This window comes from Callithrix jacchus, chromosome 8, assembly GCF_049354715.1.
Source record: "Callithrix jacchus isolate 240 chromosome 8, calJac240_pri, whole genome shotgun sequence".
NCBI lineage: Eukaryota > Metazoa > Chordata > Mammalia > Primates > Cebidae > Callithrix > Callithrix jacchus.
The window spans coordinates 42,015,378-42,038,097 of NC_133509.1; the positions used below are offsets into that span (position 1 = coordinate 42,015,378).

The 22,720-nt window shown below is 35.4% G+C and overlaps 1 protein-coding gene across 1 annotated transcript in view; it reads left to right on the forward strand.

The window, feature by feature from the left end:
* Positions 1-22,720, forward strand: part of UNC13C (unc-13 homolog C) — a 640,690-nt gene that overhangs the window by 287,767 nt on the left and 330,203 nt on the right. The window contains exons 10-12 of the mRNA XM_054239666.2: positions 6,219-6,388; positions 11,385-11,500; positions 13,764-13,927. Of these exons, the coding sequence (XP_054095641.2) occupies positions 6,219-6,388; positions 11,385-11,500; positions 13,764-13,927 (450 nt within the window). The remainder of the gene's footprint in view (positions 1-6,218; positions 6,389-11,384; positions 11,501-13,763; positions 13,928-22,720) is intronic.

Sequence of the window (22,720 nt, forward strand, 5' to 3'; positions counted from 1 at the left end):
TTTCTTCAGAGAACAAAGCTTATTTTATCTTCCTATTTTAATATTTTTAGTGAAGGCTGTTCTACATCCAGGTTCCAGGATAGTAAAGGAGAAAAAGGATTATCCGATTAAGACCATCCTGGTCAACATGGTGAAACCTGTCTCTACTAAAAATACAAAAAGTTAGCTGGGCATGGTGGTGCGTGCCTATAATCCCAGCTACTCAGGAGGCTGAGGCCAGAGAATTGCTTGAACCCAAGAGGCGGAGGTTGCGGTAAGCCGAGATCGTGCCATCGTACTACAGCCTGGGTAACAAGAGCAAAACTCCGTCTCAAAAAAAAAAAAAAAAAAAAAAGGAGAAAAAGGAAGAGATAGCATTAGAAGACTATTGTTTATATATCTCATTGGAAGAACTTTGTCTAATGTCCATTTCTAATGTTGCGGGGGAGGTTGGGACCTGCATAAAACTGAAAAAGGGAAGGAGGGGAGTGATTTGAAAGGCTGATGTATGAGTGTACTTATAGCATCTGCCACCAACATCCAGCATGTGCATATGACTTTTCTACACCTATGTTTACTTTAAATAAAATGAATTCATTCTTTCCCTTTCAATGTAGGTAATGTAAAAATGATACTCAGTTACTGCATTTAGCTTGAAGTCTAGGATCTTTCAGTCGTCTCTTCACAAGCTCCAGGTTTGGTGCTTTGTGGGTCCTGGGACACAAATTAAACACAATCCATTTTTGTTTAACACTCCCAATGTATCGCTGTGGCGAGAAAAGAAGATAAGATAACAGCAATTTACAAATCTCTCATTTAGTAAGAGAGAAAATGGAAAATACATAGTCTTTGTATGTAGCAACTATAGAGTCCTACTGGGCAGGTATATTCAGGACTTCCTGATCCTAGCAGCAGAATTAGTTTCTGGGTTAGCCAGTCATCAATTTCCCTCTACTACTTCGAGTTTACATTAGGTGTAAAACTTTGCTCATTTTGTCAGTGCCTGTACTTAAGGGTAAGTACTATGAAAACTGAAAGTAAATTAAAACGGGCTCTAAAATAATTAAAAGTCATTCCATTATCTACAATATCCATAAATGGGAACCATCCCAGGAAATCCAGGCATGTGGCCTTTTTAGCTGGGGAGATGCTCTACTTGGAGTCTTTTGCTTTGTTTTGTTTCGTTTATCGCTGTGAGTGCAGGGACCCGAAAATTACTTTAAGTACAGCTGTAGCCAGCCAAATGTGAGGCACAGTGGGCAATACTGTTTCCTGCAAAACGTACCAGGCTTCCAGGAGATGGGCTTTAAGACAAATTTATGAGCCGATAACCATGTAAGCCTGGACAATTTTGACTCTTAACTCTTGGCTCCTCTGTTCTGATCAATTCATCTTCCTTAACGTAATCATTGCAGCCTCAGTTCCTGAAAAAATAATATGCCAGGGTGAGAATGTAACACCTTTAATTTGGTTTTTGCCACTAAGCTACCGTTCATTTTCGCCCAAAGATCTCTTGAAGAATGGTGCTGGTAAAGCCCTCAGGCAACAATTTTATCTCTTTCTGAAGTTGCACTTTGAAGCCTCTGCTTGTACAGGTTTATTTTTGTATACAGAATCAGCTGGCTTTTCTCAACCCTGCAGAGTTCCAAATTATGGTATTCTCAGTCAATTTGCATTGCAGGACACTAGCAGGTGAACCTCTTTTGAACATGGCTGCTCTCCTTTGCGTCTCTACTTGTAAACTGTCTAGATTCAGTTTGAACATATTTCTATGTATGAGAGTATATTTTTCAAAGGGGGAAACATTTAATAAGCACTTGCCAACATTCTGAATTTTATTTACTACCATTCCTCCTAATAAAAAAGACTCAGCTGGCATGTGGTCAAACTTTATAAGGATTGCAAACAAGGTTTGACTAGCTGTTTTCCAATTGCATATCAAAATATATTGGCTTTCTAACCTCAGGAGATTCAATCTTCAATGTCTGTGTCAGCATCTCCTCCACAGAGTCAGTTCTACATTTTTAGACTCTGTTACTTGCCACTCCCTTCATGTTTTAAAAATTATTACGTTAGTGAATATTCCTAGTTGCAGACAACACAGTCCACTTTGGTTAGTTTGGGCCAAGAAAGAATTATTTATAGACTGCTAGGTCACTCAAGAATCATTGTAGAGGTTCAAGTACCAGCTTCTAAAGTTGCTACGTGGAACTGTGCCAAATTATGTGGTGACGTTCTTAAGGGAAAATACCACTTAAGTCAAATTGCAGGTATACCTACCTTTGCCCTTCAGGACTAAATAGTACTGTGAAACCCTGTATCACAGTACTGTAGCATCCACTGTTTAAAAAAAAAAAAAAAAAAAAGCAGCTCCCCATGATATAGACACTGTACCACTTTGCTTAATTTTCAGTTTATACCTTGCTTGAATGCAGGGAAAATACCTGGGACATAGCTACAAAGGAATCCAGTGATGTGAGTTATCAAACTTCAGTCTTCAGAAGATGAGCAACAGGAGGCGGGATTTCATCAAAATGCAAGGAGAATGCTCAGAGAGGCCGGGCATCCATACGTGATGGTTCTCCACCACACTATCGTAAACTGAATCTCCTGTTTCAAACCCTTCACAATACCCTCATTTAATTTTCAACATTTGAAATAGCAGCCCCACTCCTGCCTTTGCTCTTTGAAGTAAAAATGTGTTCTGACAGTTTCAATGTGAAACAGAATGGCAATCTTAATTTTTAAAATATCTCTAAAAAGAATGCTCTATGGAAGAGAAAGAATATAAGAGCTGGCCAGTCTTTATGCATGGAAAAAATAGAACCAGTGTTAGATGTGACAAATATTAGAAATGTGACAGGTAAATAAGACATAATTAGGGTCCAGGGCATCCGGAAGGGCTCTGTGCTATTGTTGCAACTTTTCTGTAAATCTAAAATTATTCTAAAATGGAAAGTTCATTTAATTTAAAAAATGAGAAAAACAGTCAATCAGAAATGCAGAAAGACTCAAGCTCTCTTAAGTCAAATTGCAGGTACACCTACACAAAGAACATCAATGGTCGTTTGTATTTGTTCTTCATCTATTGATATCGCATTTATTTTAAACAGAATTTTGGAAAGAAAGATAGTATTGTCTCTCCCTCCTTTTGCTATATATAATATATATGTATTATGTAGAAAGACACATGCATGTGCCTTGTTTATCTACCCATATAGTTATTACTATTTTGTATAGATTGCTCTTTGTGTAAATTTAACCAGTTAAGAAATTCTTACCTTGCGTTGTTCTCTGTGGCTGATAGTGGGCTTTGTTAGCTGCTATAGACGTAGTGTCATGGATTAATTCTTCCTTTCTCCCCACAATTTCTACCACAGTTTACTAATCAAAGAGCTCAAACTTTGATATTTTTATGCATATATTTCTAAGAATCACAAAATTATTTTTTCTTCAAATATAAAAGGGTTGTTATTTTGGTGAAACTTTGGAGACATTAGAGAATATTTGTTGAAAGATACATGCCAGAAATTGTCAATAATAGATATATTAAACATAGGTTCTAACTTCCAAAAGAACTTGTGAAATTTATGGAATAATGGTATATTATAGCTAATATGGATCAAGCATTACCTGGCACTGTGCTAACTGCTATAAGGTATTATCTACTCTTTCCGCCAAATATTTTCTAAGACAAGTGTTATTACCCCATGCTATTTATAGATAAAATAACTGAGATTTATAGAAGTTAAGTTAGGTAGACAAAGTAGTTTTCAACCCTGTCAGACACAATGAATCATTTTAATGTAAAATAATTCATAATTACCCATTTTATGCTGAAAAAAGTAATGTATAATTTAACTTATCTATAGATATAATTTGACAAATCACCTTAATATGAAGGAGAACTCAAAGTATTCTAATATGTATTTTAAAGGGTAAGGGCTTGGATACAACTACCCTAGAATATATGCTAGACATAGGCTTTCACTGTTGTTAGAATTAACATGAATGTGAGCATTTCAAATGCAGATTGATACAAATACTATAGTTCAAATACTTTCTGTAATTTCAATATGGGTGATGTAATTTTTCAAAATAGAAAACAAGCCTTGGTGAAGTTCTTAATGGCAACAACGAAAACTTCTTTCATTAGTGATGGGCATACTAGTTCCTTTCCAGGACACTTTAGTATCTAGTAAACCATGCAAAAGACACGGTGTTTTTACCTAAAAGAGTTATGTCCTAAGCTAAAATAATTATCAATGAGTTCAGCAATTTCCTTCATGCCCAATGGATCATTTTAAGTCTTGCACACTGTCTTGTACATGGTGGGGTGTCTAAATCTCTAGCCTGTTCTGCTGAATGCCAGTAGTGTCCCTGAATGTTCGTGAAAACCAGGAATGTCCCAGAAATTAGTCAAATGCTCTATGTTGAAAACTCCTGTGTTAAGTAGAAACAGTGATGCTACAATTTGCATAGAGGCCTGTCAGATTCTAATCTTATTCTTGTATGTTCTGTATTATTTTGCCTTATAAGTTAATAAAAGAGACATTATACTGCTAGGGATTCTCAAACACTTTTTACACCATGAACCTGCTGGGAAGTCTAGTGAAAACGATGGGTGTCTTTTTAAAATGTGGTTTTTCATATAAAAAATAAAATTCATAGAATTAAATCAAGTATATTGAAATCTAAATTTAGTATAATGATAGACACAAATAATATTTTAAGGTTCATAACACTTGTAATGTTATATGTAAGTATTGATGATAGAAAAGCTGCTGTGGTTTGTTGCCCATATTCATAATTGAAAATATAAAGATGATCTCTCTCTCTATGTACATACACACATATATACATACATAATTAATATAGATATGTATAAAATATGTACATACATCTATATTAATAGATATAATTAATATAGAGATATACGTATATCCTAAAAGAGTTACATCTGAGCTAAGATAATTATCAATAAGTTCAGCAATTTCCTTAATGCCTAATGGATCATTTTAAGTCTTTCACACTGCCCTGTACATGGTGGGGTGTCTAAATTCCTAGCCTGTTCCACTGAATGCCAGTAGTGTCCTTGAATGTTCATGAAAACCAAAAAAGTCTCAGAAATTAGTAAAATGCTCTATGTTGAAAACTCCTGTGTTAAGTAGAAAGAAATACATATATATTTTATACATTTATCTATGTTTATTATAGATAATACATATATAGATTATAGAGAGATATAGATATCTGTATCACTATATACTTATTATATATATTATCTACATATATAATAGGTATATTCTCTCTCGCTCTTGCTCTCTCTCTCTCTCTCTCTCTCTCTCCATATATATATCTGTATTTTAATCCAGGTTCAAGAATGTTCAGAACTCATCCATGAACCCTGAGATAAAGCACCTGTGCTAGAGGAAAAGCATGTACAGAGTAACACAGGGAGTTCAGGGTTGATCACAACTAACTGGTTCAATAAGTTGTTGGAAGAGTGATATAGAGAAGTTAACTCGCTGATTCCTAAAGAATGATTGCTTCAGGCAGAGAAGCCTAGGGAAGAGTGTATGCAAAACTCCTAGCGTCAGGAAAGACCATAATTTGTGTTGGTAATACTAAGTAGCTTGCTTCAACAAAACAGGATGGAGGAGACCTGGAAATTAATGATGGAATAAAATGCACAGTGTGTTCTTTAAATCAGAAGTACTTTGCTGCAATTCTACTTGATTTAATGATATCTCATGTGATTACTGGGATTTTTAGTTTTTCAAGTTCTTCACAAAACTATTATTGTTATTTTGTAGTCTGTGAAGCCCACATTCTCAACACCCATTGCAATAAATTAGCTTTATTTTTATGTGAAGAATTTTCTGAGCATGGATATGTTGTTCAAGACAAATATTGCCAATAGGAAATATGGCATATGTGAAAATATTCCAACCAGAGATTTCTGAGCCATATTTGATAATGTTTAATTCAATGAAAGGAAATAGGATGGAATGGGATTCGATTTTCCCTTATTAACATGATTTAATTTTTCTTCAGTATATTTGCCTTATGCGCCTGCAATATCGCATGGATAGATGAAATGGATTAGTGAGAAATCTCATTTATTATGTAGTATATTATACCTTTCTAGATTAGATAGAGTTAAAATAAATTGCTAACATCAGATGCCATTTAGAGCAGTTTTCAGTGGTTTTTAACTTATCCACATTTATTTTCAGTGAATGTCATAACTCCACAGATCGAATCAAAGTCAGAGTATGGGACGAAGATGATGATATTAAATCCAGAGTCAAGCAACATTTCAAAAAGGAGTCAGATGATTTTCTCGGACAAACAATTGTAGAAGTGAGGACCTTGAGTGGAGAAATGGACGTCTGGTACAACTTAGGTGACTATTCTTTTATCTACTTGAAAACAAGTTAATAAAACCCTCGAATACCTGTAGCATGTATTATATTCCCACATAAGTAAAAATAACCAATGCCTTTCCAGGACATTCTGTTGAACTTTACATGATTCATTTCATTGACAAGAAAAGGCTGTTTTTTCAAAACTATTGAAAGACTTTGGTAAATGTAGATGAAAAGATAAAATCCTTTCCAAGAACTACCTCGACATCTTTTAGAGAAAAATGTCATTTCATTCTTAATTTTTAATTCATAAAATACAGCTTCACAAGCCTTTGCCAAATACATGGGAAACAAACAATAAACCTAGGAGTTAGTGCTGTTTGACTTATTGCCTTCTCATCCATTATTGAAATTTTGGCAATGAAGGAAAAATGTAATTAGGATTTCTTTCAAGTGATGGTATAAAAGTAGGCTTTAGTTGACAAAGCCAAGTAAATATGTGAACTCATGCTGACTCTCATGATGAAGATACAGAGAATGTGATTAATTGGAATGATTTCAAACACTTATTATGGAACCAGAAATAATGGTAAGTTTTAATTTGACTTTTACTAGAATTGAACAATAACATAGAATTTTCAATGGTGATTTAATTGTAGTAAAAATATATGGGTCACCTCAGTTTCTGCAAAGGCACGAACTGAAGATTTCTTACTCATATCCTCTAAAATGTTTTAATTAAACTTTTGAGGGCTGGCTGGTTGTGAATCAAAGAGTTGACACATTTCTTGGGTTACAAAGAGTTACCACTTAGGATACCAATATATGTTAACAAGTTAAAAAGTGCTTGCTTTTTGTTTTTTAAAAAAATCTGCATACTCTTAGTAATAAAATGATTGACAAAGGGAGAATATCATATAGAATTCATGAAACTCTAGATTATAGAATAATTCAAAGAAAGAGATTTAATTTATCTAAACAGAGATGATTCAAGTTAAACTAAGAACTAATTATGAAAACTATTTTAAGAAATCTTCCTTAAAGAAGATTGGTACTCTTATGCTATTGGAGTAGAAGTTTTACCTTTGCTATAATGAGCCAACTTCCAAAGCTTGTTTTAATTATTAAATAACTTTATATATAAAAATAGAGATACTAACTGAGGGTAGATTTTAGGTTATTAACTCTGTGGAACATTCACAAACTTTTTCTTTATGAAAGAGGTTTATCTTCACATCAACATTTTTTTGTAATAAATTAACATATTATTTTTTTAATTTTTGTTTTTATTTTACTTTAGATTCTGGGGTACATGTGCAGGTCATTAAGGGTTGTTGCATAGGTGCATATATAACCAGTTGGTTTGCTACCTCTATTCCCCCTTTGACTATATCCAGCATTTCTCCCCATATTATCCATCCCCACACCCCACTGTTTCTCCCATAACCGCCCCCCCACCAACTGCTCCCACTGTGATGCTTCTCTACCTGAGTCCACATGTTCTCATCGTTCAGCACCCACCTATGAGTGAGAACATGCTGTATTTGGTTTTCTGTTCTTGTGTTAGTTTGCTGAGAATGATGGTTTCCAGATTCATCCAAGTCCCTACAAAGGACACGAACTCATCATTTTTTATTACTGCATAGTATTCCATGGTGTATTATGTGCCACATTTTCTTTGTCCAGTCTGTCATTGATGAGCATTTGGGTTGGTTCCAAGTCTTTGCTATTGTACACAGGGCTGCAATGAACATACATGTGCATGTGTCTTTATAATAGAATGATTTATAGTTCTTGGGGTATATACCCAGTAATGGGATTGCTGGATCAAATGGAATTTCTATTTCTAGATCCTTGAGAAATAGCCACACTGTCTTCCACAATGGTTGAACTAATTTACATGCCCACCAACAGTATAGAAGTGTTCCTGTTTCTCCACATCCTCTCTAGCATCTGTCTATAGATTTTTTAATGATCACCATTCTAACTGGCATGAGATGGTATCTCAATGTGGTTTTTGTTTGCATTTCTCTAATAACTAATGATGATGAGCATTTTTTCATATGTTTGCTGGCCTCATATATGTCTTCTTTTGAAAAGTGTCTGTTCATATCCTTCGCCCACTTTTGAATGGGGTTGTTTGTTTTTCTCTTGTAAATCTGTTTTAGTTCTTTGTAGATTCTGAATATTAGCCCTTGTCAGATGGGTAGACTGCAAAATTTTTTTCCCATTCTGTTGGTTGCTGTTTCACTCTAATGACATTTCTTTTGCTGTACAGAAGCTCTGAATTTTACTTAGATCCCATTTGTCTATCTTGGTTTTTGTTGCCATTACTTTTGGTGTTTTAGTCATGAAGTCCTTGCCTATGCTTGTGTCCTGGATAGTTTTGCCTAGGTTTTCTTCTAGTGTTTTTGTGGTGTTAGATTTTATGTTTAAATCTTTAATCTATCTGGAGTTAAATTTAGTGTAAGGTGACAGGTAGGGGTCCAGTTTCTGCTTTCTGCACATTGCTAGCCAGTTTTCCCAACACCATTTATTAAACATGGAGTTTTTTCCCCATGGCTTGTTTATGTCAGGTTTGTCAAAGATCAGATGGTTGTAGATGTGTGATGTTGCTTCTGAGGCCTGTGTTCTGTTCCATTGGTCTAAGTCTCTGTTTTGGTACCAGTACCATGCTGTTTTGATTACTGTAGCCTTGTAGTATAGTTTGATATCCAGCAGCATGATGCCTCTGGCTTTATTCTTTTTGCTTAGGATTGTTAAAGCTATGCAGGCTCTCTTGAGATTCCATACAAATTTTAAAGTGGTTTTTTTCCAGTTCTGTGATGAAGGTCATTTGTGGCTTGATGGGGATAGCATTGAATCTATATATTACTTTAGACAGTAGGGCCATTTTCACGACATTGATACTTCCTAACCAAGAGCATGGAATGTTTCTCCATTTGTTTGTGTTCTCTCTTATTTCCTTGAGCAGTGGTTTGTAGTTCTCCTTGAAGAGGTCTTTTACATTCTTTGTTGATTGTATTCCTAGGTTTTTTATTCTCTTTGTAGCAATTGTGAATTGGAGTTTACTCTTGATTTGGTTCTCTGTTTGTCTGTATTGGTATGTAGGAAGCTTGTGATTTCTGCACATTGATTTTTGTATCCTGAGACTTTGCTGAAGTTGTTTATCAGTTTGAGAAAGTTTTGGGCTGAAACAATGGGGTCTTCTAAATATATAATCATGTTGTCTGCAAATAGAGACAGTTTGACTTCTTCCTTTCCTAATTGAATCCCCTTTATTTGTTTTCTTGCCTGATTGCTCTGTCTAGAATTTCCAATACTATACTGAATAGGAGTGGTAAGAGAAGGCATCCTTGCCTAGTGCCTGATTTCAAAGGGAATTCTTCCAGCTTTTGCCATTCAGTATGATATTGGCTGTAGGTTTGAGGCAGTGAAGTTGTAATTCAGAACAGAAATTTCTCCAATTTGTTCTTTAAACAAAACCTACAAAAGTGACTGGCACAGTGGCTCACACCTCTAATCCCAACATTTTGGGAAGCCAAGGAGGGGGGATTCCTTAAAGCTAGGAGCTTTAGTTCAGACTGGACAACATAGTGAGACCCAGCTCTAAAAACAGTTTTAAAAATATTAGTCATTCATGGTGTCAAAAATATTAGCCATGCATGGTGTCATGTGCCTGTAGTCTCACCTACTCAGGAGGCTGAGGCAGGAGGATCATTTGAGGCCAGGACACTGAGGCTGCAGTGAACTAAAAGATTATGGCACTGCACCCCAGCCTAGATGACACAGTGAGACCTTGTTAAAAAAAAAAAAAAAAAAGAAGAAGAAGAAGAACCAAAGAAGAATCTTTGCAACACAAATGACTATTAAAGAAGAACAGTGAAAAGTCAGCAGGCATTCCATAAGAGGGAAGTCGTCTTCAAGATTTAACTCTACCTTATATGGCTAAAAATTCAGTTAGGTTTACAAAGAGGGCCAATGTCAAGTCCTCCACACTGACTTTGTGTCACTTACCTAAATCCTGTTTTCAATTGTGAAATGGGTCAGATTGCTTCTGTATTTTGAATCTAAAATGGGTGTTGAACTTAGAACCCTCCCAGTACAATCACAGCCTAGAAGTGATTTATCTCAGGGCTATTGATTGGTTCATACTTAACACATACACTCATTGTGTGGCTAAATTGGACTATACGTTGTTTCCATTCAAAGAAAAAGTCCAACACTTAGAAGTTAGCCTAGGCTATAGACTGTAGGTCTTTATAAATCACTGACAATGATAGATATTAACATTTTTTATTAACCAGAACTTTGGCTTATCTTTTCAAGTAAAGAAAGAACAAGAAGAAACTAAGCAGTGACAGCTTTCAGATAAAATAATTTCCTGTTTAATTTTATACTCCAGTTTTCTTGCTTTTGATTGCCATATAACTTATTCAATTTAATTGTATAAACTGATAAGTACACAGAAATATATATATGAGAATGGCAAGGTCTTCTGATTAGTTTGTTTATTTGGAATATCTGTGAGACAGTTTGACAATCACAACACAATAGGCAAATACCTTAAATTCTATTTAGGGTAATCGTTATTGTTGTTGTTTTTAATAGAGACAAGGTCTCACTCTGTTAGGGTGAAGTGCCCTGGTGGAGTCATAGCTTAGTACAACCTCAAACTCCTGAGTTGAAGAGATCCTCCTGCCTCAGCCTCCCAATTAGCTAAGACAGACTTCAGGCAAGCGCCAATACACCTCTCTAATTTTTAAAAAATTGTAGAGACTAAATCTTACTATGTTGCCTATGCTGCCTCAGAATCCTAGCATTAAGTAATCCTCCCACCTTGGCTTCCCAAAACACTGAGATTGCAGGCATGAGCTACCACATATGGTCTCATTATGGTTGCTTAATAATCAAATCTGACTTAGAAAAATAGCTTTTAACTACTTAAGCCTTTTTTTAAAGCCTTTGAGAGGTCATAGGAGAAAGATGTTATTGTCAGACATGACTGACCAATTGCTTTTTTTGCTTTATCAGAGAAAAGGACAGATAAGTCAGCTGTATCTGGAGCCATACGATTGAAAATCAATGTGGAGATAAAAGGAGAAGAGAAGGTTGCTCCATATCATATTCAATATACATGTTTACATGAGGTAAATAAATGGAATTTTATTAATAAAAATATAAGAAATATTCTTGATTATGGATTATAAAACAGAATATTTGGTTTAAAAAAGTAATAAAATTTGTGGAGTGGTTCCTGGACTTCTAAGTCTATACTAAAGCAGGTGATATGTTAGATATCACAGATTCTATATATTATTTCTGACAAACTTGTCCTCTTATGAGAGGTTAGAACAAGCCTGTGATGCAAGTGTAAATAGGCTATAATATGATAACGCATAAGTAGATAAAAAATAAATTACTGTTCTTCCAAAGAGGAAAAAAGAGTGTTAAAAAATATTGATTGAAGAAACGAGTCATGCCAAATATTTTGGAAGCATTAAAGATGTAACAGTTTGGTAATGCCAGAGAGGATCAGATCATAATTGTGTTTGAGGACTCCAAGTTAGAGTTTAGATTTTATTGAAGACTTAATTAGGACTCTATTTATAACTAGAAACATAAAAATGTGGTGCTGTTTTAATGGCTTTTGGGTGCCAATGTAATAAGTGGTTAATTTTTCTTCCTGTTTCTGAGTAAAACAGTTTCATACATATTGCACACTCCTCCATGTTTACTTCTCTTTCCACAGATATATGAGTATAGAAAGAGTAAATATGTGGTTACCCACCCAAAAGGGAGGGCCTAGTTGGCTTGGAGAGAGGTGAACACCATCCAACATCAATCCAAAGCACAATTTCTCCAATTCCTTTTTGTGTCTCAGTATAGACACACAGATAAATAATCTTGGGAGTCTATTGAATGTTTGTCACTGAGAGGTTAGTTAGAGGTGTCACTGGAGACTTTCTCTGGTGCAAATGATACTTGTCTCATAAAAAATATGAGGTGAAGCTGAGGAATGTACTCTTCTTCATGTTCTTCCAAGTAATGAAGTGCCTTCCTAAGGCAGAAAAAGACAACTGAAAGATATCTTTACTTTTTGCACATTATTTCTAAATATATTCATGAAAATTTACACATGTAAATATTTATAACCCATTTTCATAAAAAATGAGGAACAGTGTTTAAATTATGTGTATGTTACACAGTAATAGGTATAAGACCTAGGCTTAATTTCATAATCACAGTTTTGTTGTCAGTGATGTCATTTCCACAAGAAAGGTGATTCATTTTTCAGACCAGTAAAAAGAAATCCCTTGAACTGGCATGATGGAGAACTCTGGTCTTCAAGTATGGGCAGAGGAGATTCACAGTCAGAGGAACAGCAGTCTTGCCTACTTTACAGAGTCCTACTGGTCCAAGAGCAAGAAAGAACTAAAATCTAAGAAAAAGTCCTTCCATTTACCCTGGCTTCATAAAAGTAGCAGTTCCTAAACTTAGAAGCAAAAAGGAATTGAGAGTAATAATATTTTTTTCATTACAAAATTCTTAAAAGTTCATTTTTAACCTCAATTCATTGCCCTGACTCTTACCATTTTGCAGTCCAAACCCTTTAGTATCATTGACATAGCTAAATTTTGCCTTAACATAGTCAAAATCACACTATTCATCCAGGGCACTATAATTTACTCAGAATCCCTGAATACAAAATATGATGTATCATGTATAAATATTTTCATGCAAAAACATTTACTTCCTTCTGCAAATGGTCTGATATGTACAAAATATTTGAATAACTGATTCTATATAGACCTACCCAATTTTACTGCCTAAAGTACCTTAGGGAGGTACTTTATCACTTTGAACGTGAATAAGGGTATGTTCTTCAGCCTCATCTCATATTTTTTGATATAAAACAAGTATCATTTGCATCAAGGAGTCACCAATGACATCTCTAGCTAACCTCTCAGCTGTAGTGTAATAGAATCTAATTCTGAGAGTGGAACTCATAGATGTGTTTTAATAAGCTTTCCAAGTGATTCTCATATAAAGTTTAAGAACCAATATCTTATTCACTGAGGAAACTAAAACCCTGATTTTTCTGAGGTTACAAAGCCTGTTACTGTCAGAGACACATCCAGAACTATTATGGCATTTTGTCCCAAATATTAAACTATGTCCTTCTTTCCCATATTTACATCAGTGCTTTTATTCTGGCAGAAATCAAAACAGATTTTGAATAAAAGATAAATTGAGTTTGAACAGAAATTTCAAGGTATTTCCATTGCTTGTAGATGCTGATGAAACATTAGAGGCAATGACAGTGCAAGTGCATTTTACTGAAAGTTTTAGTTAAATATTTCTGGCCTATTCTGAGGAATCACTGAAAAATTAAAAACCACTTGCTTTTAGAATCTGTTCCATTACTTGACTGAAGTAAAAGCTAATGGTGGAGTGAAAATCCCAGATGTCAAAGGGGATGAAGCCTGGAAGGTTTTCTTTGATGATGCTTCCCAAGAAATAGTCGATGAATTTGCTATGCGTTATGGAATTGAATCCATTTATCAAGCTATGACGTAAGTACTACAGAACATTTACATGGCCCATATCTCTGTTAAAATATAAAGAAAGAAAGAAACATTCATCTCACTTCTGATTCAAAAGAAACTGATTAAAAAGACGATTACATTTCACTGTGCTTGTTTGATGCTGACTACTTTTTCTTACAGCTATAAAATATTAATTATTTGGCAATCACTACCACCATCCTCCAATCCTAGTTCTGTTCTCCAAGTGTGGTTCCTTGACAAATAGTATCAGCAGCACCTGGCAACTTAGCAATGCAAATTATCTACGCCATCCCAGACTTACTGAATCAGAAACTCTGAGGGTGGAATCCAGCAACCTATGGTTTAACAAGTCTTCCAGGTTGGGCGCAGTGGCTCAAGCCTGTAATCCCAGCACTTTGGGAGGCCGAGGCGGGTGGATCACGAGGTCAAGATATCGAGACCATCCTGGTCAACATGGTGAAACCTGTCTCTACTAAAAATACAAAAAAAATAGCTGGGCATGGTGGCGCATGCCTGTAATCCCAGCTACTCAGGAGGCTGAGGCAGGAGAATTGTCTGAACCCAGGAGGCGGAGGTTGCGGTGAGCTGAGATTCTGCCATTGCACTCAAGACTGGGTAAGAAGAGCGAAGCTCCATCTCAAAAAACAAACAAACAAAAAACAAAAAACAAAAACAAGTCTTCCAGGTGATTCTCATTTACTGCAAAGTTTGAGAGCCAATGACTTATTCAATATCTGAGATAACTAAAGCCTTTGTTTGTCCAAGGTCACAAAGCCTGTTCGTGAGAGAGACATGACCAGAGCTATTATGGTGTCTTGTTCCAAATATTAGACATTGTCTTTCCATCTCATATTTATATCACTACTGCTAATTCAGTTAAATATTTATTTAGCACTCATAGAACTCAAACACTATAAAAAATGTGATACTACATAATTGACTGACACTTATAATTTCAATAAGGATTTAGAATTGAATTTCAGTAAGGGTTTTGTAATGAACAGAAGTATTCATTATTTCCCCATAGTTTACTTTTTGGCACCTGGTCTAAGTCTATAATTGTATGTGGTTCAGATACATACCATATGTAACATGTAAATTATTTATATGCATATATTAGATAACTTTTTTGTATTAACAATGAGATCACATTTTCATGTGAACTGAGTAGATACTGGTTCAGATAATCAGTCAGTTTCAACCATCTTAATGAAGAATGAAGACTGGGCAAAAATCAGTGTTACTTTTCAAAGCTTACTGCTCATAGCCCTTAATCTCTAATCATAATTCTAGAACAACATAATGAAAGAATGAATGGTAATTACTGGTAGAGAAATTGTGCATGCTTTTTCAGAACATAGAATGTCCTGATACTAAATAATAAAGATACACATATTCTTAGACATGGAGGAAAAAAAAAAAAACTTAGAGATCACCCGATTGAACCTCCCTCTCAAATCTAGAAACTTTGTTATGGGATTCCTGACTGATAGTCATCATCCCTTTGTTTGTCTACATCAAGTAATGGGGAGCTCACTACTTTGGAAGGAATTTGCTTTATAATTGACCAACCATAACGGAGTCCATGACTTTAACATCTGTTGCATCCCATGCCAAAGGCTACAATTCAAAACACCTAGTATAAAGTTATAGCACAATTAAAATGCAACTGTGATGAACAGTCTAAGGGAAATGAACTGTTCTGCCTAAAGAAAGGTAGATTAGAAAGTCAAAACAGCCTGCTTCTGGATAGAATTCCATTAAGAGAAAAGATCAAGTTAAATTTACTCTAAAATATCTCTCTGAGCTAATGTTAGATTTGTTCATTTCCATGTTTTCTGTGTTCTAGGAAACAGAGTCATGTTAATATAGAAAAATGGTCAATATGTATCACATAGATAGTTGAAAAGAGGAGAGTTAGCCCTTTCTTATTTTATTATATTGTGTAATATGGTAACTCTTGCCTCTCATCCTAAGGAAAAGACCAATATTATTTTAAAAATATTTTGGATATTTATTTGATAGCAAGTGACCTGCAGGTAAATTGAGTCTTATTGTGTTTATAAAACTCAGGAATGGCAAAACTCCTGTACACACTAGATAACTGTCTAAAGCAGGGGTTGGCAATTTTTTTTTTCTGTGAAGGGCCAGATAGTAAATATTTTATAGCTGTACCAGTCTCTGTTAAGACTCTTCAGCTCTGCAGTAGTAGTACAAAGCAGCCATAAATATTAATAAATAAATAGAAGTGGCTGTGTGCAGATAAAACTTTATTTTAAAAAAACAGAAACTCAGGATTTGATCAGGATTTGGCATGAGGGCATGAGGGTCATAGATTCACTGGTCAAAGGAGTGAAAACAAGGCAGATAGATATAAAGAAAAAGGATACCTTAGGTTTTGTGATTCATTGAGCATTATACTTCAGTGACAACTGGTAGATTATATGTACTTGTGGCTATACATTTGATTTGATACTGATATTTTTATGTATGGCATGTTTCTTTTAGCACTGAATACTTATCGTGACAATTCAAATGTTTTTCCCGCATGGCAAAACTTTAGACAGGCTTCTTTCTGCTTTTATCCCCCTGACATCCCTCTCCTTCTAGCCCTTGCAGATTCCAAATGGCCTAAACCCACAGGCCTCTGACCTCCTGTCCCTTAGAGCATTTACCTTAGGAAACTTATAATTGTAAATTCTATCTCTGCTCCTTTGAGATATATTTAAGAAAAAAAAAAGCCCTTGTCTGATCTTCCCCTTTTGCAGTAGCCTTAATGAAAATTACCTTGTCTAATTAACTGTGGTGCAATTTTTGCTTTTTCAGTATAAAATCTTCCATTACTTTGCCAGAAGAAAAAAAAAATCTGTTGACAATCTGATCAATCCTAAGGAAATTACTACCAACATAGATACAATCTCTATTGTGCCAATAGAGATTTTTATGAATGCCAATATTGTTTATTAGTTATTACTAATTAGAAATTGTTTTAAAAAAATACATTTACTCCTTTTATATTATATATTAATATAAATGTAATCTGTAATTATATCCAGGAGAGAGAATAGAATAGAACAGCATAGAGGTACACTTGCATTCTATTTTAGGATTTACAAATTGAAATTTTGAAGAGAGGAATCTTATCTGTCATTACTGCTTTATAAGAAGTTCTTGATGCATGATAGAAACTCAATACATATTTGTAATTGAGTGAATCAGAAGCAGAAGTTGTTTATCAGAATTACATTCGTTTTTGCCCTCTCCTAGTATGTTTCTAGATGCCAGAGTTTTTCAGTTGCCAAAAGCAAAGTGATAATGAAAAGTTTAGTTGAGCTCATATAGTATTCTAGGTTACCATTTATGTTGTCTGAAGAGTTTTAGAGCACACTACACTGATTGATCATTTTTTAAAATTTGAGGAATTTTCAGAGTAGTGACATTTTTTCTGTTTTTTTAAATATAATCAACTGATTATATATGTAATTGCATTTTAGGTTTGGGGGTACGTGTGAAGAACATGCAAGATTGTTGCATAGGTACATACATGGCAGTGTGGTTTGCTGCCTTCCTTCCCATCACCTGTATCTGACATTTCTCCCCATGTTATCCCTCCCCAACTCCCACCCCGCAAATACAGCCTTTAGAGATAGTTTAAATCATACTTTTAAAATGCTTTTGCAGTTGAACTGTAACTTGAGTTCTAAGCTATTGCTGGTTAAGGACTAACTCAACTGGAAAAAACAAAACAGTCTATGAATGTATCTATCTCCTAATTTAAGCTGGTTGACCAATGAATCGGTATTTTTCCGTTGGTTTTGAAACCTAGTCAGGGAACAACAATAAAGTAACCAGAAAGCCAACCATCCAACTAACAAAAGAACAGCAAAACCTTGAACGCAGCATTTGAAGCCTGTCTCAGCATTACTTCCTCTCAATTTTTAAAAACACAAAATGGGAAAACTCAGCTACAAGGAAGAAATGACGTCTTGTCTGTGTAGTAAGAATACTAGTTGGGAAAAGGACTAAACTCCTTAATTCTGTGGATTTTCCTAGACACCATTTGATCAAAAACAAAAATCAAATTGTACTTTCTTTTGATATTTAAATACTCTGTAGGCTTAGCCAAATCCCCAGGTAACTTCACAATCTTCCCCTTTAATTACAGATTTCTTGGTTTCTTTTGAGTACATTCCCATTTCTTTGAAGATGGATTTAAAGAAGAAATACATAAGGGGAAGTATGTTTTCAGTCAGAGTCTGGTAGTACACTATTGAATTTTTCTCTTGTGAATTTCTCATCACACAAAAGAGTCTAAAACTATTTTGCTGGTAAATAACCTGAACATTAGGACTGAACGTCCCAGTCCCTCAAGATATCTTTGGCTTACTATAAATGCACTCCCATTTCCACAGAATGTTTTCTGTGAAGGTACAATTTATTAGCCCTCCCTGTTACATAAAAATGACCCTTTGTTCTGGAGCATGCATCAGTAGGAGAGGGATTACAATTTTCCTGTTTTGACAAGTGATTGATCAAGGATCTGAAGCATTTGTTCCCATATGGCAAATGCAACCATCCATCTAAAATAAAAACAATTTTCCAACTAATGACATGAAAGGCTGTTTCCCTTCTCTAAGGAGCACACTATTTCACATATTTTGCATCATCATGGGGTGAGGCATAAAACCTGTTTCTATCATGAATATTTTGGGAGTTCTTGATGCTTTTCATCTATATATACAATGTGTATGTACCTAATAGTGTTTTGCTGGACTAACTGTTCACAGCTTAACACATCTAGAAAATTTTATGTCAGTCATTAAGGATTAAACCATCCTCTGGATAAGATTTCTGTCAATACGTTTTCTTGAGTGTCTAATTAGTCATTTATTGTAACCTAAAGGCTAGGATCCTCACAAAGTCTGAGATTCTGTTAGGCTATGGTTATGCCTCTACAATACCAAAGGAGAGGAAAGCATTAAATTGTTGTTTTTTAGTTTAGTTTAGTTTTGTTTTGTTTCTGACATGGAGTCTCATTTCTGTCGCTCAAGCTGGAGCACAGTGGAGCAATGTCGGCTAGGTGCAACCTCCGCCTCCCAGGTTCAATCATTTCTCCTGCCTCAGCCTTCTGAGTAGCTGTGACTACAAGCATGTGCCACCATGTTCGGCTAATTTTTGTATTTTAGTAGAGACAGCATTTCACCATGTTGGCCAGGCTGGTCTCAAACTCCCGACCTCATGATCTGCCTGCCTCAGCCTCCTAAAGTGCTAGAATCACAGATGTGAGCCATTGCACCTGGCTGTTGTTTTTTACCTGGATGTGCTTAACAAACAACCTGTACCCTGGCAGTGGCCATCTTTACCTAATTTATAATTAAACCAGAACTGTTTGGATGCAGTTTACTTTAAAGTCACCAGTCTATGTTAACTGCTTAAGCCAGGAGTCTACTTGTAATAAAGGGTGCTGCTTAATTGACTCATTCATTCTAAAAACAACCCCATCAAAAAGTAGGTGAAGGATATGAACAGACACTTTTCAAAAGAAGATATTTATGCAGCCAAAAAGCATGAAAAAAAAGCTCATCATCACTGGTCATTAGAGAGATGCAAATCAAAACCACATTGAGATACCATCTATGCCAGTTAGAATGGCAATCATTAAAAAATATGGAAACAACAGATGCTGGAGAGGATGTAGAGAAATAGGAGCACTTTTACACTGTTGATCGGAGCATAAATTAGTTCAACCATTGTGGAAGACAGTTTGGCAATTCCTCAGGGATCTAGATATAGAAGTACAATTTTACCCAGCAATTCCATTAATTGTTTTGGAATTACAATTATATTTATAATTTATAAATTATAAATTATATATATACCCAAAGGATTATATATCCAAAGGATTATACCCAAAGGATTATAAATCATTCTGTTATAAAGACACATGCACGAATATGTTCATTGTGGCACTGTTTACAATAGCAGAGACTTGGAACCAATGCAAATGCCCACCAATGGCAGACTAAATAAAGAAAATGTGGCACATATACACCATGGAATACTATGCAGCCATAAGAAAGGATGAGTTCATGTCCTTTGCAGGGATGTGGATGATGCTAGCACCATCATTCTCAGCAAACTGACACAAGAACAGAAAACCAAACGCTGCATGTTCTCACTCATAAGTGGGTGTTGAACAATGAGAACACATGGACACATGGAGGGGAACATCACATACTGGGGCCTTTTGGGGGGTAAGAGGGTAGGGCAGGGATAGCAGGGAGTGGGGGGATTGGGAGGAATAACATTAGGAGAAAGACCTAATGTAGATGACAGGGGGATGGATGCAGTAAACCACCATGGCATGTGTGTACCTATGTAACAATCCTGCATGATCTGCACTTAAAACTTGAAGTGTAAAGAAAAAGAAATACTTACTGAATGCCTATCATGTGCCAGAAATTTTACTATGGTTGCAGCAGTGAACAAGAAGTCAGTGTAGTTTCTCATGAAGCCCATATTCTAGAAGATAAGAATTAATTCATTCAACAGACATTTTCTGAGTATGTAAAGTTTGAGGACTTATATAGAATGTCTTAGTCTGTGAGGCTGCTATAAAAATACCATAAATTTTTATAAGTGACTTATAAACAGCATAAATTAATTTCTCACAGTCCTGGATGCTAGAACCAAAATTAAGATTCCATCAGATTTGGTGTCTGATGAGGGCCACTTCCTTGTTCACTGATGGCTGTCTTTTCACTGTGTGCAAACTTCACATGGCCAAAGGACTGAAAGCTCTCTAGGGTCTCTTTTATAAGACAACTAAAATCCCATTCATGAGGGTCTCCCTGCTCATGACCTAATCACTTCTCAACAGCCTCACCTCCTAATACTACTACCTTGAGTAATAGGTTTCAACATATAAGATTTTTATGAACATAACCATTCAGACCGCAGCACAAGGCAATAGAGAAATAGCAGTAAAAGTTAGTTCTTGGGGCAAGAAAGGTAAGAAATTAAATAACAACAAGCATGGAGGCTCTAAGGGCAGAGGTAAAGAGGAAGCAAATCCAAGCCCGATGAGGAGAAGTGTTGAGAAATCTGATGAGCAGCCCGAGGGTCCCACCCTAACCTGCCCTTCAACTTCTGTCTTCCTCTAAAATCTCTGCCTTTCTTTACTTTCCTGTTACACACCACTTCCCTTGTACTCAAAATCCCCATAATTGGGCTTCAGCAACCCATAGCATCTTTGAGAAGCTATGATGATTTTGGTTAATGGAGAATTGACATTTAAGCATTTGAGTCATCTTTAGTGACAAGAATGAATACAATTTTACCACTGAGATACATGCCGATCTGAATTTGGGGGAGCAAATGTGATGAATATTGTTTTAGTGTATTTCTTTTTGTTGTTGTTGTTATACTTTAAGTTCTGGGGTACATATGCAGAACGTGCAGGTTTGTTAGATAGGTATACACGTGCCACGGTGGTTTGCTGCATCCATCGCCCTGTCATCTACATTAGGTATTTCTCCTAATGCTATCCCTCCCCTGTCCCCATCAGAAATGTGAATAGTCTTTCTTTTCACTTTGCATACCTCTGAAATAGCTTCCAACAATCTAAGAATCATAGTCTTCCTTTTGGTACTTCTTTCCAATCACCTTGTTATTCTGTTCATTAATTTTAAACTTTAGATGAAAGGTATTTCTATCCTTTGAAAACCCCAAGTTCAGTGTGATTTTGGACACCTGTCTCTGTACTGGCATGTGAGTTAGAGGATTATTTTATTTCTTTTGTTCAAAAATAGCAAGTGAAATGAATCCAGATGTGTTATTTGAAAGATACATTAGGCCAATAATATTTTGACGATTAATGGTTAATAACCTTGTAACAGTTGCTTTAGCCAAAAACATGCCAGTAACTATATCACTATTCACTTTTTTTGACTTTCTTAAATTGACTGATAAAATGTTATGTATTTATTATATGCAACATGATGTTTTGAAGTATGTATACATTATGGTATGACTGAATCTAGCTAATTAACATATGCATCACCTTACATAGTTATTTTTGTCGTGAGTACACTTCCAGGCTGTTAGCATTTTGTCAAGAATACAATGTATGTTATTAACTGTAGTCACAACGTTGTACAATAGACATTTTGAACTTAAACCTCCTACCTAACTGAAAATTTTTATACATTGACCAACATCTCCCAACCCCCAACCCCCTACCCAACTCCAGCTCCTGGTAACTACCATTTTACTCTCCAATTCTATAAGTTCCACTTTTTAAAAAATATTCCACATATGAGTGGGCTGATCATATGGTATTTGATTTTCTGTGCTTGGCTTATTTCATTTAACATAATGTTCTCCAAGTTCATCCATGTTGTTGCACATGACAAAATTTCCTTAACTTTTATGGCTGAGTACTCTTCCATTGTATTTATATACATTTTCTTTATCCATTTATCTGTCAATGGACACTTAGGTTGATTCCGTATCTTGGCTTTTGTGAGAAACGCTGCAGTAAACATAGGCTTGTGGATATTTCTTGACATAATGATTTTACTTTCTTTGACTATAAGCCCAATAGTAAAAATGCCTGCTTGTGTAATAGTTCTATTTTTAACTTTCTGAGGAAGCTTCATACTGTTTTTCATAATTGCTGTTCTTATTTATGTTATCATCAACAGTGTACAAGATTCTCTTTGCTCCACCTCCTTGCCAAGATTTATCTTTTACCTTATTCGGTAATAGCCATTCTAATAGGAGTGAGGTGATAGCTCA